The 15,573-nt window shown below is 30.6% G+C and overlaps 1 protein-coding gene across 1 annotated transcript in view; it reads right to left on the minus strand.

Annotated features, from left to right (window-relative positions):
- The window catches only part of LOC145324365 (substance-P receptor-like), a 59,629-nt gene extending 45,704 nt beyond the window's left edge, over window positions 1-13,925 (minus strand). Inside the window, exons 1-4 of the mRNA XM_080166969.1 lie at window positions 13,866-13,925; window positions 9,047-9,146; window positions 4,170-4,313; window positions 3,224-3,311 (exon numbers count right to left, since the gene is read on the minus strand). Of these exons, the coding sequence (XP_080023095.1) occupies window positions 3,224-3,311; window positions 4,170-4,313; window positions 9,047-9,146; window positions 13,866-13,922 (389 nt within the window). The 5' untranslated portion in view covers window positions 13,923-13,925. The remainder of the gene's footprint in view (window positions 1-3,223; window positions 3,312-4,169; window positions 4,314-9,046; window positions 9,147-13,865) is intronic.
- Between the last annotated feature and the right edge of the window lie 1,648 nt (window positions 13,926-15,573).

Genomic DNA, 15,573 nt, shown 5'->3' on the forward strand with positions numbered 1-15,573 from the left:
TTAGCTTGAAAAGCCTTAGTAAGACATCCCAAATTTATATTTATTAAGCAAGGGTGATAATATAAGGGAAGCGAATCTCATCAATAAAAGACAATTCGAAAAATAAAAAAGTTTTGCCAATATGAAAAAATTTCTTAAATCTTCATTACAGTACATGGGAAACACACTAGCATTTAGAGGCTTTTTTTGAGGAGGGTAGGTGGGGGCTGAAAAACTTAAATTTTTAAATGGAATAGCCTAAACTCTAAATCTCGGGACCCGTAAAAACTTCCTTAAAATGGAGAACTCAATAGGTTCAGTTGTCTACATAGAAGAACCTTACTACTTTATATCAGAGAATTAATACTAATATATATTAGAATATTCAAGTTTCTAGGGTTTTGAGGTTATTATGTTATGTGTTCTATATATGAATAATGGATGAATGCAAGATTAGTAATCTTCAAGTCTATGACACTCATTCATTTACTAATAGTGACTGGTTGATAAAACTTTTTCCCGCATTTGTACAGCTTTAGCTTTCATAAGCAATTTAAATAACATAAATAAATCAAATACAAGGTTGTCTTAATTTGATCATATGCCTTTTATAAGAAAGTCCTAACTGTAGTAAAATTATTTATTTATGGCATCGAAGACAGCTTTCCGCGGATATTAAAATGAAAAAAAGCCCAGACTAACAAAACCGGTTTTATTCTTGTCATTTTTATTCTTTCTTTAATTTTATTCTCTCCTCCCCCCTTTACCTCACAAGACATTTGATAACTCTCATTTTACCCCCAAACAAATAAGCTTGGACGTCCTTGGCATGAATAGTAAAAAAACACATTTTTTAATGTACAAATATTACAAATAAGACTAGAAGGTCTAAGGACTGGTAGGTAAATTAGTCTAATTATTAATGCACAAATATTACAAATACGACTAGAAGGTCTAAGGACTAGTAGGTAAATTAGTCTAGTTATTAATGTACAAATATTACAAATAAGACTAGAAGGTCTAAGGACTAGTAGGTAAATTAGTCTAGTTATTAATGTACAAATATTACAAATAAGACTAGAAGGTCTAAGGACTGGTAGGTAAATTAGTCTAATTATTAATGTACAAATATTATTACAAATAAGAATAGAAGAATAAGAATGGTAGGTAAATTAGTCTAATTAATAATGTACAAATATTACAAATAAGACTAGAAGGTCTAAGGACTAGTAGGTAAATTAGTCTAATTATTAATGTACAAATATTACAAATAAGACTAGAAGGTCTTAGGACTGGTAGGTAAATTAGTCTAATTATTAATGACTCGGAAAAACACCAGGAAAATACCAAAACTACTCCATAAATACATTTGTTTGTATGTCTGTTTCTATTGGAAATTTAGTTTTAATGTTTTGATTTTTGCATGTCCATAACGAAAATCTATGAATTTATGTATGTAAGAATGGTTCTAACCATTTCAAATTTTGCATAATGAGTTGTGTAACATTTCCGGTACAATTTAAAAAGCGAAGAAACTCTATAATCGTTACCAGAAAAAAATACTAGTTCTAAACTTTCGACAATTTCAAAGTTAACAGTTTTTCCTATATCCCTATAGTTCAATGTTAATAATGTATTTAATAAAGAAAGAGAGATAGGAAAATGGGCTGTTTTTTACACTAGTCAACATAGTATTATAAAAAGTTTTCTCGTATTCATTCGAATCCGGTGGATAAGAACCGGTTCTCATCCATACGAAAAAACTAGCATCGTATTATATCCAGCTTTCTACGAATATAAAAATGTACAATCATACGACTAAAACTTGTTTTTTTAGCTGTGCCTTCGGAACCTTGGGGCTAAATTTTTAAAAATCTTTTAATTGTACATTCTTTATCCGCGGAAAGCTGTTTATAATACGATGCGAGAAATAACTATTCATATATCCCTAATGTTCAATGTTAAGAAATGTATTTACCAGAGAGAGAGTGGACAATGGGTTGTTTATTACACTAGTCCACAAAGTTTTATAATAAGTTTTCTTATATGTTGGCTCAGCAACTTTGTGGACTTCATTTTTATAGTTTTTTTTTTAAGTTGTGTGTTCAATCGTTTCAACAATTAACTGTAGTCTAAATCGGGGAGTAAATCAATTTATCGGCCATTGTCTTATATCTGAGATTTACACTAAATAATCTTGTTTACTATGCAGATACTGATTTAGAATTCAGGGACAGCACAATAAAAGATAATATAACGTTCCCCCAAAGTATTATGACTCTTTGGGATATAAAGGCAATGGCCGACAAATTGATGTATATAATCAGTGATGATACACAAAATTAACTCTTCTGTAGATTACAATTAGTGGTTGAAACGTTTGGACACTAACATAATAAACCATTCAAAATTTAACAAAAGTCCCCAGTTTTGTTAAGCCAACGAATGGGAAAACTTTGGGGACTAGTGTAATAAACATCCCATTGTTCCCTCCCTCCCTGCATAATTTTGCCTTTATCGCTTTTTTAAGGTGGGGAAAGTTTTGTCTCCTTACTCCCTAAACAAAGAATAATTTGAATACTGCATATTCATTCATGGCTTTTGGCAAATTAACTCATTTGGAAATGTATGAGTCAGCAAAAATTACACTTTCTCTTGTTCTACTAATTTAAGATTCATGGGGAATTTTTCACGTGGGGGGGGGGAGGGGACATTGGGCTGTTTATTATAAAAGTCCCCAAAAAATAATAATAACATTTTCTCGTATTCATTCGAATCCGGTGGATAGGAACCGGTTCTCATCCATACGAAAAAACTATGTCTAGCATCGTATTATATTCAGCTTTCTACAAATATAAAATTGTACAATCATAAGATTAAAACTAGTTTTAATCTTATAATTGTACATTCTATATCCGCGGAAAGCCGTTTATAATACGATGCGAGAAATAACTATTCTTGTATTGAATTTTGATTAGTTTTTTAATTAAGTTTTAAACACTTTTTTTGTAATCTAGAAGTAGGGTACTTCTGTGTATCTTCATTGGAAATGGACATGAATTGCAATATATCGGCCATCTGTCTTATCCCTTTAGATCCCTGGTAATTTTTACAATAATAATATATAATTAACTCAAACAACGTATATTATAAACCTATTAATATCCGCTGGATTAGAACCTGTTCTAAGCCATAATGAAAAATCATGAACAGCGTCATATTATCTATCTATGTAAAAATCTACCTGTCAATAGAAATAGCCACGAGTGTAAAAACGGAGCACGTGACAGACAACAAGGAGAAACAGGTTCCAAGTTTGCAGTAGATCAATCCTAAATAAATATCATAAAACGAAATAAATGCCGTGGAACAAAAGTTACAAATAACTATTGCAATTAACAAGAGTTTTAAAAGGAGAGAAGCTCTTTATAAAAATGACGTCATAGAATAAAGAATCAATGTTAAGCCAACGTACAGACTATATCACCAATGGCAGGCAAGTATACATCTCAATTGACCAATGCTAAGCCAGTATAACGTCATTTTTAAAAGCACTTAAAAGTTTTAAAGGAGACAATACTACCTTGATCCTATTCTTGCTAAAAGTAGTTTGATGTACATCTATCTGTAATATGCAGGTAGGTGGGAGATATTGAGCATAAAAAATATACTGGTTACCAAAGTTTCTCCCATTCGTTGGCATGGAACACAGTAAAAGTGTCGGACTGATTATGACGTACAAAAAATAGCCAATGAGAGGCCATTATTGACCAATGGTAAAATTTATAGTGGCCTCTCATTGGCTATTTTTTTTACGTCATAATCAGTCCGACACTTTTACTGTGTTCTTGATATGGAAACTTTAAAAAATTTTATTGAATTTTGAATTGGCTGTAAAAATTTCTTTCAATTTCAATCAACAAAAGGGATAAAGAGGTCGTTTTTTGTGTATTTTTCGTAAAGGTATGTGTTAGCGATTAGTCTAACTGTTCTTAATTATAACCAAATGTATTTATATGAAATTATTAAGATCAGTTTGACTTAACAAGCGCAGTTGACTGAACAAACAACCATACGGAAAATATGCGGAAAAAATTACCCCTATTGATTTTCATAGTTGCGGTTGTACATCATTTTTACGTCAATTGTCTCCTTAAGATACCTGGTAATGACGAACTAAATAATCTTACCGAAAGGCCAGTGACCAGAAAGCATATAGGTGAAGTTGGGGATTACGTTGAAGGTGGCGTTGATGATATCCGCCACTGACAGGTTGACAAGGAAGTAGTTGGTCACGGAGCGCATTCGCTTGTCAGACACCACGATCCAGATTACTGAATAATAGAAAAATATTTAAAATCATTGGAAATTATAACAGAAAAAAGGATCTTGGACAAAATAGCCTCTAGGACAAAATATCCTCTAGGAAAATTTGCCTCAACTGTTAAAATGATCGGCCCCCTGGTCTGCCTAGCCGTTAGCGCTCGGCCTTCTAGCCATATAACCTAACAAAATCGAAAAATTGAAAAAAATATTATTATTGTACAAGGACCTACCAAACACTTTTTATTAAAATCAACAAAATTCTAAACCACCTATGTATTAACAGTTGAGGCTATTTCCTAAAGTAAATGTCCTGATGCTATTTCATCCGAGGCTATTTTGTCTGAGGCCAATTTATTCAAGGCTACTTTTCCAAGATCCGACAAAATATAAATCCAATATAAATATAAATCAAACTAACTCCAACATATTTTATCATATCCTGTTATACTTTTTTTATTTTTAAAGCTAAACTTGGAAGTGAAGGATCGATTCTTATAATTTATTTGCATGCTACGTAGTTGTACTGAATAAACCACAAAGTGTTCCCCTTATTTTATTATTATATTATATTAATCTTTAAAGTTAACTCTATATAAGTTTAGAACATGAATATAGAGATCAGTTATGATAGCAAAAATATTCATTTTTAGTAGCGAAGTTACTCTATAATTTCAAATGTCAGTCCGTCTGTCTGTCCGTAATAGACAAAGTGGAGGAAACGTGATTTTCTCGGTTCCTATTCAAGATACACGGCTGAAACTTTTTGTCAACATTCTCATCATTAAGAAGCTTAATCCATTATAAAAACATCCATATCGGTCAGACTGTGTTTTAGCAGGTTTTTGGCTATTTTGACATTTTTGTGGTTTGGTTTTTTGAGGACAAATCTCAAAAGAAGATTAACTTATTGCTTCTTCTAATAGAATAATAGTTATTTCTCGCATCGTATTATACACGGCTTTCCGCGGATATAGAATGTACAATCATAAGATTAAAACTAGTTTTTTTTAGCCCTGAGGTGCCGAAGGCACCGGCTAAAAAAACTGGTTTTAATCTTATGATTGTTCATTTTTATATTCGTAGAAAGCTGGATATAATTCAGTGCTAGACATAGTTTTTTCGTATGGATGAGAACCGGTTCCTATCCACCGGATTCGAATGTATACGAGAATTTGAGAAAACATTGTTATAACCGTTCAAGTGTTTTAACGGTCACACACACAGAGACAATTAGACATCCTATTACTTAAGAATATATGTAGGATTTAATGATTCCTGTAACTGTGGTATAACCAAAGCAAACTTTACTTGAAACAAACTTAATTATTAATACTCTGTGCAGTGCATACTAGGATAGGCATAAACATTGTAAAAACAAATAGTACATTCGTTTTATAATAAGGATTTTTATCATGAAGAAAGTGGAATCGAATACGCCTATAACATCTAAGGGCAATGTTTTCTTATGGGTAAAGACATAATAGGCAAAAGATTAAAACCTTTAAATGACTTAAATCTGAAGAAAAAAACCATCACTGGACCTATGTGAAGCTTCCATAAATAGTGAACCTATATATTCGCTTCTACTCTTCTATTGCCTGTTTATAGAAATACATGTCCTTATCTCAAAGTATAAGTTTCAATTCAATTATGCAACAGATTTTTTAAATTCCCCTAAACATATGTACAGCAAATTCTTTATGGCAGTATTTTAAAATCCCCAAAGCAGTCTTTTTTCAAAGGGAAAAAATATTCAATTTAGGATAGTTATTTATCGCATCGTTTTATAGACATCTTTCTGCGGATAATGAGAAACATAAAAGATTAAAACGGGTTTTGTTAGCCCCGAGTGGTCTTAGGCCTGGTCTAACAAAACTGGTATAAATCTTAAATCTTATGAGTTTACATTTTACAGTAGAAAATTGTATACAATACATGATTTTTCAGTACCGCTGAGAACTGGTTCTAATCCAGCGGATATTAATCGGTTCCAATGCCATACTGAAAAGCATGTTAATATTTGCTTTTTATTCTTTATTTCTAGGTTAAAAGAATCTCATTTCAATATTTAACCTCTGAGTGTTGCAATAAAAATATAACGATAAAATTTAAAATTAGCAATAAAAGCGAAAAAATGTATCTTTTAGTTTTAGCTTTAACTGGTTATGAATTATTTAGTTTCTTGAAATTATATTTGTAGCAAAGCTAATATTTTGTCTTTACCACTAGCCGCCATTTCGGTAAAAGTAATTTACTAGCATCTAGAACCTCTGCATTCAGAGCTAAAATATGACTCAAAACCATCCAAGGACTTAAATTTAAAGATTAGTGAGCCTAAAATATCGATGTAAAACTTCCATTAAAAGGATGAACACAACTCAATCAGTTCAGTAGTTAATAAAATCTTACGCTACAGACAAAAAACCTTGCTACTTAATATAATAGGATTTAATGTTTTTTTTTATAGTTCACAGCTTTGATGCTATCATCTTATTCTGTGTATAAAATCTAATTTTGCTAAACTTGTAATAGTTCATTTGCTGTCTCACAAAAATACAGACTTTCTTTAAAATTGTTCTTTGATGTATGAAGATATATTTACATACGTGGAGTAAAAGACATCTAGATGGTCCATCTAAATCTCATTTTTAGGGAAAATACAACTATTCATAGATTAGAGTAAAACACTAGAGGGAGAAAGGGTTACATAACTGTATCTCCCCATCGCAACCACCTTGTTCAAACTTTCTATTGGGTCATTGAAAATCAGCCAATGGTGTCACTTATATTAACACAGCAAAGTAGCAGAAAATAATTTAGAAGCAGACGAAAGAGGTCTTTCAAAAAGTAAGGGAGGTAGTTGTCTGTATATACATCTATACTATAGATCTGTTATTCATAGAGAACTTGTTATAGGTTTTGTCAAAATCTTTACATTTTATGAGGAAAGAATTTTTACAAGAAATAATAAATGTACCAAAATCTATAAAAATATTTCAACCAATGAGATGTCTTGAATGTACCTTTGCTGTTATCCTATTGGCTGATTTAGAGAGTATGTCTCTAGCTTATCACTATTCATGGAGAATAAAATATTCTCATTGCATTGAAATGAAGGTCCATTCATTTAAATTTAATGTAAAAATAGAATCAAATATTATTTTTTTTTATCTTAATCAAACTTTTGACTTTTTAGTTTCAATAAAATTTAAATTTTAAAATAATTTGTAGCTTTGAATATTCAAAGTTTGAGTATTCAAACTAACCTGATATCTAGAAAATATAACAGCAATCCTTATACTAAAGTAACAGGATGTCTGTTTGTGTGTTTGTACCGAAGGATCTCGCTAACCGCCGAACCGATCGGGTTCTCCTTAGCTTCTCATGTGTCCCGGGAAGGTTTATAACTATTTTGGGGGAGGGTACCACCACCCTCCAAAGAGAAATTAAAAAAGTCGAAAAAAATTAAATATTTGAAAGACTTGATCGTAACATAAAGAAGTATCGTAGAATTTAAAAGCAATAAAGAGGTATCGTATAGACTTGAACAAAAAAAAACATTTAAATTGCCACTAGAGGCCTCTAGGGGCGTAGCCGCTAGTGAAAGAGTAAGTAAAGATAAAAAAAACAATTTTGTTGTCTTTGAAAATTGAAAATTTACCATCACTTACTAATAGTCAACATTAAAGCAGCTTTTTTAAAAATGATAAAAAATTCTTAGCCATCCTTTTTTATGTCAGGATTTTAATCTTTAAAACTTTTAGCTATACAACTTTGCATGTAACCATTCTTCTTACACCACAACTGTACTGAGAAAATTAGGTTACAATGCACGCCGCTGTACAAATAAAACTTGAAAGGGGTATTTCCCTCTAAATGACCATTTGACCACAAATAAACTACCCTTCATTAATGTAAAGCAATAGAGAAGGAAGGGGTTACATAACTGTATGTTCTTAACCCGTGGGCCCTGTGCCGACTTCAATTGTGTCTTTGAATACCAGCCAATAGCGTCGCATATAATAACAAAGTCATGTCTCTCCAAAGAGCAGAAAGCAATTGGCTAGCAGACGAAAAGGGTCGCCAACACTTGATCCGGGTAGTTATATGGATTATATTTACATTTATTTACATTTATTCTAACTAACCAGAAGGGTAACATTTATATTTTTTAATTACCTAAGATAGGTATCAAAAATAGTTGTTGTTTTTTTTTAATCTAGAACTTATTGGGGGAAGGGTGTTCTTCATTGGTGCTCCACTTACGGAATATTACCCATAGAAGTTTGAAAGAAACTTTTTACCTTTTCAATAGAAGTAATAATCTACAAAGAGAAATTTCTCATGTGTCCACAGGCTGTGAGAATTTCATTAAAGTATAATCAAAAGTGTTTGTAGTCTGTCCATTTGTTCATATTTTAACCCAGAATTTTGGTGATTTGAAATGATGAAGTTAGAAATTGATTATTTAGCTTATAATTTCAATGGGCTTCGCTACTTTTGAACTTTATCGACTTCAAATACAAAGGGCTATTTATTACAATAGTCAACTAGTTATTAATAACGTTTTCTTATTTTTGGCTTAACAACTTTAGGGACTTTAAATATATTTTGATTGAGTGTTCAAACGTATGAACCACAATTCTTAACATACAGAAGGGATAATTTGTCTGACATAATCATGAATGACTATCAATTTATCAGCCATTGTCTTATCCCTTTAGATCCCTGGGTTATTTACCTATCATATTCCCCAAATCAGCAGCCGCCACCATGAGGGAGAATATGAGGGTGTACATAGCTTTCCTCCAGGCGGGCATAGCGAAGGGGTCCACCTCATCCTAGATAGATATATAGATAGATAGATAGATAGATAGATAGATAGATAGATAGATAGATAGATAGATAGATAGATAGATAGATAGATAGATAGATAGATAGATAGATAGATAGATAGATAGATAGATAGATAGATAGATAGATATATAGATAGATAGATAGATAGATAGATAGATAGATAGATAGATAGATAGATAGATAGATAGATAGATAAATATATAGATATATAGATAGATAGATATTTAGATAGATAGTTAGATAGATAGATAGATAGATGGATAGATAGATAGATAGATAGATAGATAGATAGATAGGTAGATAGATAGATAGATAGATAGATAGATATATAGATAGATAGATAGATAGATAGATAGATAGATAGATAGATAGATAGATAGATAGATAGATAGATAGATAGATAGATAGATAGATAGATAGATAGATAGATAGATAGATATATAGATAGATAGATAGATAGATAGATAGATAGATAGATAGATAGATAGATAGATAGATAGATAGATAAATATATAGATATATAGATAGATAGATATTTAGATAGATAGTTAGATAGATAGATAGATAGATGGATAGATAGATAGATAGATAGATAGATAGATAGATAGATAGATAGATAGATAGTAAGATAGATAGACATATATTATTTATATCAAAGAATTGCTATATCATATAAATATCTTTATATAACTGTAATGATTGTTATGTCCAGAGTCAACAAAACTCATTTTTCTGACCATTTTGCAATATTTTTCACATGTAACACAAAAAAAATAACAAATCTAAAAAACCCAAAAATATGAAGCAAAAGTATTAAAGAAAAAAAAATGACATATATAATAGACTATAAAAGTTTTAAAGATTTTTAATCAATATAATAGATTTGAAATCTGCATAAAATTTTAAGGATTTTTTATAAAATTCGTTTTTTATATAATTCTTTATTTAAAGGCGCAAATACGATTTAAGTTAATAAATTTTGACCAATATGATAGCTGGATTGGAAACTACCTACGCTCTAATTGGTTGAATGATGTACGTCATTTAAGCTTCTCCAATCAGAGCGCAGATAGTTTTCAATCCACCAATCACAGATCTCAAAATTATTTAACTTAATTTGTATTTGCGCCTTCAAATAAAGAATTATATAAAAAACTAATTTTGTAATAAATCCTTAAAATTTTATGCAGATTTCAAATCTATTATATTGATTAAAAATCTTTAAAACTTTTATAGTCTAATATATAATATATATAAAAATTTTACAGATAGATAGTGCAAATAGATTGTATAGTGTTTTCCAGGGTGGGAGGGGACATCGGGCTGTTTATTAAACTAGTACTCAGAAATTTGCAATGACTTTTTCTTTTACGTTGGCTTTACAACTTTGGGGACTTAAGTAAATTTTGATTGGTTGGGTCATTTACTTGGGTATCCAAACGCTAACTGTAATTTACATAAACTGTAATTTTCTGTATCATTATTGGGGATGCATAGGAGATTTATAGGTCATTGGCTCATCCCTTTAGATCTTTAGTGGTCAAAATCAATCTTAGAGAAGCTGCGCATCTCTGTAAATTTTATAATAGTTCTTATTTTAGTATTTAAGTGAACGACACTAAACTTGATATCTTTTTTTTAAATGTGTTGATATATAATTCCAGCAAAAAAACTTATTAAGGATTGTACAACATAGCACAGTTGCATTTTGTGGACAGTATTGATACAAAGTAGCTTGATGTCTGTCCGTCCGTCCGTCTGAAGCTTATCTCGGTAACCACTACGCCGATTGGATTTTACTCTTCAGGGAATATATCTACTGGTCCTGTGGTGGTTTAAGTTATTTTCTTGGGGGGTAAAACATCCCTAACACCCCAGATAACAAAAAAATCCCCCCCCCCAATTTTTAAAAAAATATTTGAAATTAGTATTAGCAGCTCCAGTAGTACTAAATTTTTTTACTTTTTTATATTATCTATTGAGGCAAAGCCCCTAGAGGCTAGAAGCCGATAGTCCTATTATATAAAGTACTAAGATTTTTATTGTCTCAAGTTTAAGATTTCTATATCTGCTGAACCTATGTAGTTCATCTTTACAGAGAAGCTTCACATGTGTCTTTGAATGGGTTTGGGTTATTTCAATTTTAGATTTAACCCTTTGGATGGTTTTAGGCTATTGTTTTTTCCCTCCTCCCTATCCCTTTACATACAGAGCCTCTAAATGATAGGGACGCGACCGCAAGTTCTTAACAAAATGCCCCAGGAATGACAAACTATGATCGCAAGTAATCTAAAATACTTCATGAATGCAAAGCTTAGATCCCCAAGTAATTTTCTGATTATTAGATAAACAGTAGGAATAGTATGAATAGTACTTTTTTGTTGCTTTTGATTATGTAAAGATTGATTGGCCATAGTTATGTAAGTTTTATAAACTTTTTAGAAGCAAAGCTACTATATACATAAGTAATAACTAATAATATAGGCATAAGATTCTTATGGCGAAAAAATAGAGTTTAGAACCCAGTAATAGTGTCGGACTAATTATGACGTAAAAACAAAATTAGCCAATGAGAGGCCATTATTGACCAATGGTAAAATTTATATTGGCCTCTCATTGGTTAATTAATTATTTTTTTACGTCATAATCAGTCAGACACTTTACTGGGTTCTAGAGTTTACTTGGTTGCTATTATAGTTCGTGTGTTTTACTGTAGAAAATTCTACGATAAATTCTGGGGGGACTATGGTCTGTTTATTACACTAGTCCCCTAAGTTTTATAATAACGTTTTTTGTTTCATATATTAAGTTGAGTGTTTTAACGTTTCAATCCCCAATTATAATCTACAGGGGGGGTGGATAATTTTGTACATCATCATTGGGGATGTACATCAATCTATCGACAATTATCTTATCCATTTAGATCCCTGGATTGGGATTTTTCGACTGATCTTTATATCTTAACATAAGATATATATGTGCTTTGCTACTTATGACTGTTGTCATCATTGTTTCATAACTTTTTTTTGAGAATACCAATACAGTACATTATTCTTTAAGTCAGGGATCTAAAGGGATAAGACAATGGCCGATAAATTGATTTACATACCAATTGATGATACAAAAAATTACGCCATCTATAAATTAATAGTGGTTGAAACGTTTGGACAAACTACCCAATATTAAGATTTCCCAAAGTTGTCAAGTAAATTAATAAGAAAATATTATCACAAAACTATGGGGACTAGTATAATAAACAGCCTAATGTCCCCTCCCTCCCTGAAGACCAATACAGTACATTATTCTTGTAGTCTTTTAGTAAACATAAACTTTTACAAAACAAATACTCATGAGAAATAATCTTTTGTGCTATCTTTCATATATTATCTCATTTATTTGTCATTTATATAAGAGTCCAACATATGAAGGGAGGAAAGGGGCATTAGAATGTTGTTTATACTAATCTCAAAAGTTTTGTAGACATGATCTATCATTGACATACTTTTTAAAAAAAATCATACAAGGGTTATTAACATAAGATTTTGTTTGATTTTCGTAGATTTTTTCTTGTGATTTTGGAGAATACTTCACTAAAATAATTTTGACGATGCAGCGACCCGAATTTTTTTTAAAGATTCATCCTCTGATAAATACTTTTACTTTAGTATGTTTAAATGTGTCATACCTTTATACAAAAGCATAGAATTAGTTAAAACTTAAAAATATGTTTATACATTTCAATGTATATTGATACAAAAATATTCATTTTTTAATGCATCTACACCAGGTTGCGGTCTTGGTTGCATATTAATTATTCATCTGTGTATTGTTTCTGATCGATCAAACAAACGTAGCTACTCTATAACTTATATTATACAACTTTGAAACATAAAAACATATTTTAAAAGATTCTGCTAAATTACTTTGGAACGAGTGGAAAACTAATTGCATCGCGTGGTCTGTTTTACTGTTACCAAAAGCTTATAAATACTTGAAAAATTATGGTATAAGCCAATAAACGTTAAATTTATGTACAGCCTAAATTCCTAACCTAGTAATAGTGTCTAACTTTTTATCTTTGTGACGTAACAAAAATCGAAGGAAGAGAGGGGAGGTGGGAAAGGAAACCCCTAAAAAAGAGATGGATTTTTGTTACGTCAAAAAGATAAAAAGTTAGACACTATTACTAGGTTCCTAAATTCCCAAATGATCCACTACTGTTTAAGAATCAAACAACCAAAATTCAGTGCAAGTATAAGATAAATTGGTTGAAAAATGTTGGGTACCAGTATAAATTTTTGTCCAATATCCCCTTTCTTCCTGATAAATACGTTATTTTGTTTGTTGACTGAAAAACTTTGGCTAAAAGTGTAGATGTTGATTGGTTGTTTCCAAGCTCGTAGTGTCCAAATTTGTCAACCAATAATTTATCTCAACAGAATGGGGATGTTTATCAACATATCCTCTATTGTCTTATCCCCTAGGATCCCTGGTTATACTGGAGAGGGATTAATAAAATGACGTCTTGACAAAGCTCTTTATAGTGCCTATAAAAATGACGTAATACAATACAAACGACCAATGAGAGGCCAATAAACAAACTAAATTACCAATGGCAGGCCAGTATGATCAATGGTAGGCCAGTATGACGTTATTTTTTTATAAGCACTATAAAAGCTTGTGCTTTGACAAATGAAACTTACATTGAATGTATTGTTATCATAGATGGAGCCTCCATCATAAACATCTGTGGAATTCATTTCAATTCTGAAAATAAAAACAAAATAATAAGATGATTATAATTTCAATTTACTAATATATTTTACAGAATTGCTTAATATCCGCTTGATTAGAACCGGTTTTCATCCATACGAAAAAACTAGGCCTAGCATTGTATTATATCCAGTTTTCTACAAATATAAAAATGTACCATCATATGATTAAAATCTGTTTTTTAGCCCCGGGATGCGGAATTTTTAAAAAGAATATATTATGATCTATAAAAAAAATTACATTTAACCTTCTATTTCACTATAACCTTTTTTTGGTGATTGTAACATGCCTATTTTGGGTGGTTTCAACCTTCCCCCCACACACAAAAACTCAAGGTTTTAAATTGATTTCTCTTGGTAGGATGGTGGTACCCTCCCCGCAAATAGTGATAAGCCTTCCCAGAACCTGTGAAAAGCTACTTTATAAGGAGAATTATATTTATTTCCTTTATTTTAAGGCTATAGAGCATACAAAAAAGTAAATTGTGACGATCTTCATGGCAACAATGATGAAGTGATAAACTAAATAATTTTACAGCAATTTTGTATTTGTATTGTAGAGAAAAGATAAATTATTTGCCATAAAAAAGAAATTGTTATGTTCATAATAGAATTACAATACACAAAATTGTATATAAACAAGGATATCAACATCTATAGGCTTTATAAAAACAACTTTAGGGCACAATATTGACAAACCAAATGTAAAACACAACAATTTTTCAAAATATGTCAAAGAGGGTCATTTTTTCGCATATTATTTTGGAAAACCCAGTAATAGTGTCGGACTGATTATGACGTAAAAAAATAATTAGCCAATGAGAGGCCTTTATTGACCAATGGTAAAATTTATAGTGGCCTCTCATTGGCTAATTATTATTTTTACGTCATAATCAGTCCGACACTTTTACTGGGTTCTATTTTGGCCTGTATGAAAACAATGTGTGAATACACATTACTGCATACTTTCTACCTTTTAAGAAACTGCCATTTGGGAAGAAATTTTCATGTAAAATTTGACTGTATATATAAATGGATATGATATTCATTTAATTCATTTATTATTGTTGTTCTTTTTATGTATGTACACCCAAGAATAATAATCTAATCTAATTTAAAGTTGACGTTTAGTCAAATACGCTTATTAAGTCAAACTGTTCCTAATTAAGACCATTTGGTCAAAATTAACAACAGTTCGAATTAATAAGTGCATTTTAGTTACACACAGCTTTAGGGAAATTAAACTTAAAAAATAACCCTCTTTGTGGAAAAAAATATTACCATTATAATACAATGATGGTAACCCACATTTGATTGAAAAGCTACGCTTTTCAAAATCAATAATCAATAAAGAAAAGAAATACCAAAAAGTGCAATTCAATATGTTAAATTAAGGAAAAGTATAAAATACAAATTGAAAAAAAAGAAGAAAAATGATAAATGATGTATATGAACACTAAATATAAGTTGCGGTATATTTAGCTTTTACAAAATGGTATTCAATTTAGAAAAGCTATTACTATCAAAAGGCATAACATAATAAGACATTTTAGCATAGATAATAATACATTTTAGATAAAAACAAGCTCTCAGATCGAAAGGTAGAACAAACGTTATTACTTGTAAGCAAAATGTTATT

Source organism: Acartia tonsa, chromosome 7 (genome assembly GCF_053477335.1).
Source record: "Acartia tonsa isolate MP-2025a chromosome 7, ASM5347733v1, whole genome shotgun sequence".
NCBI lineage: Eukaryota > Metazoa > Arthropoda > Copepoda > Calanoida > Acartiidae > Acartia > Acartia tonsa.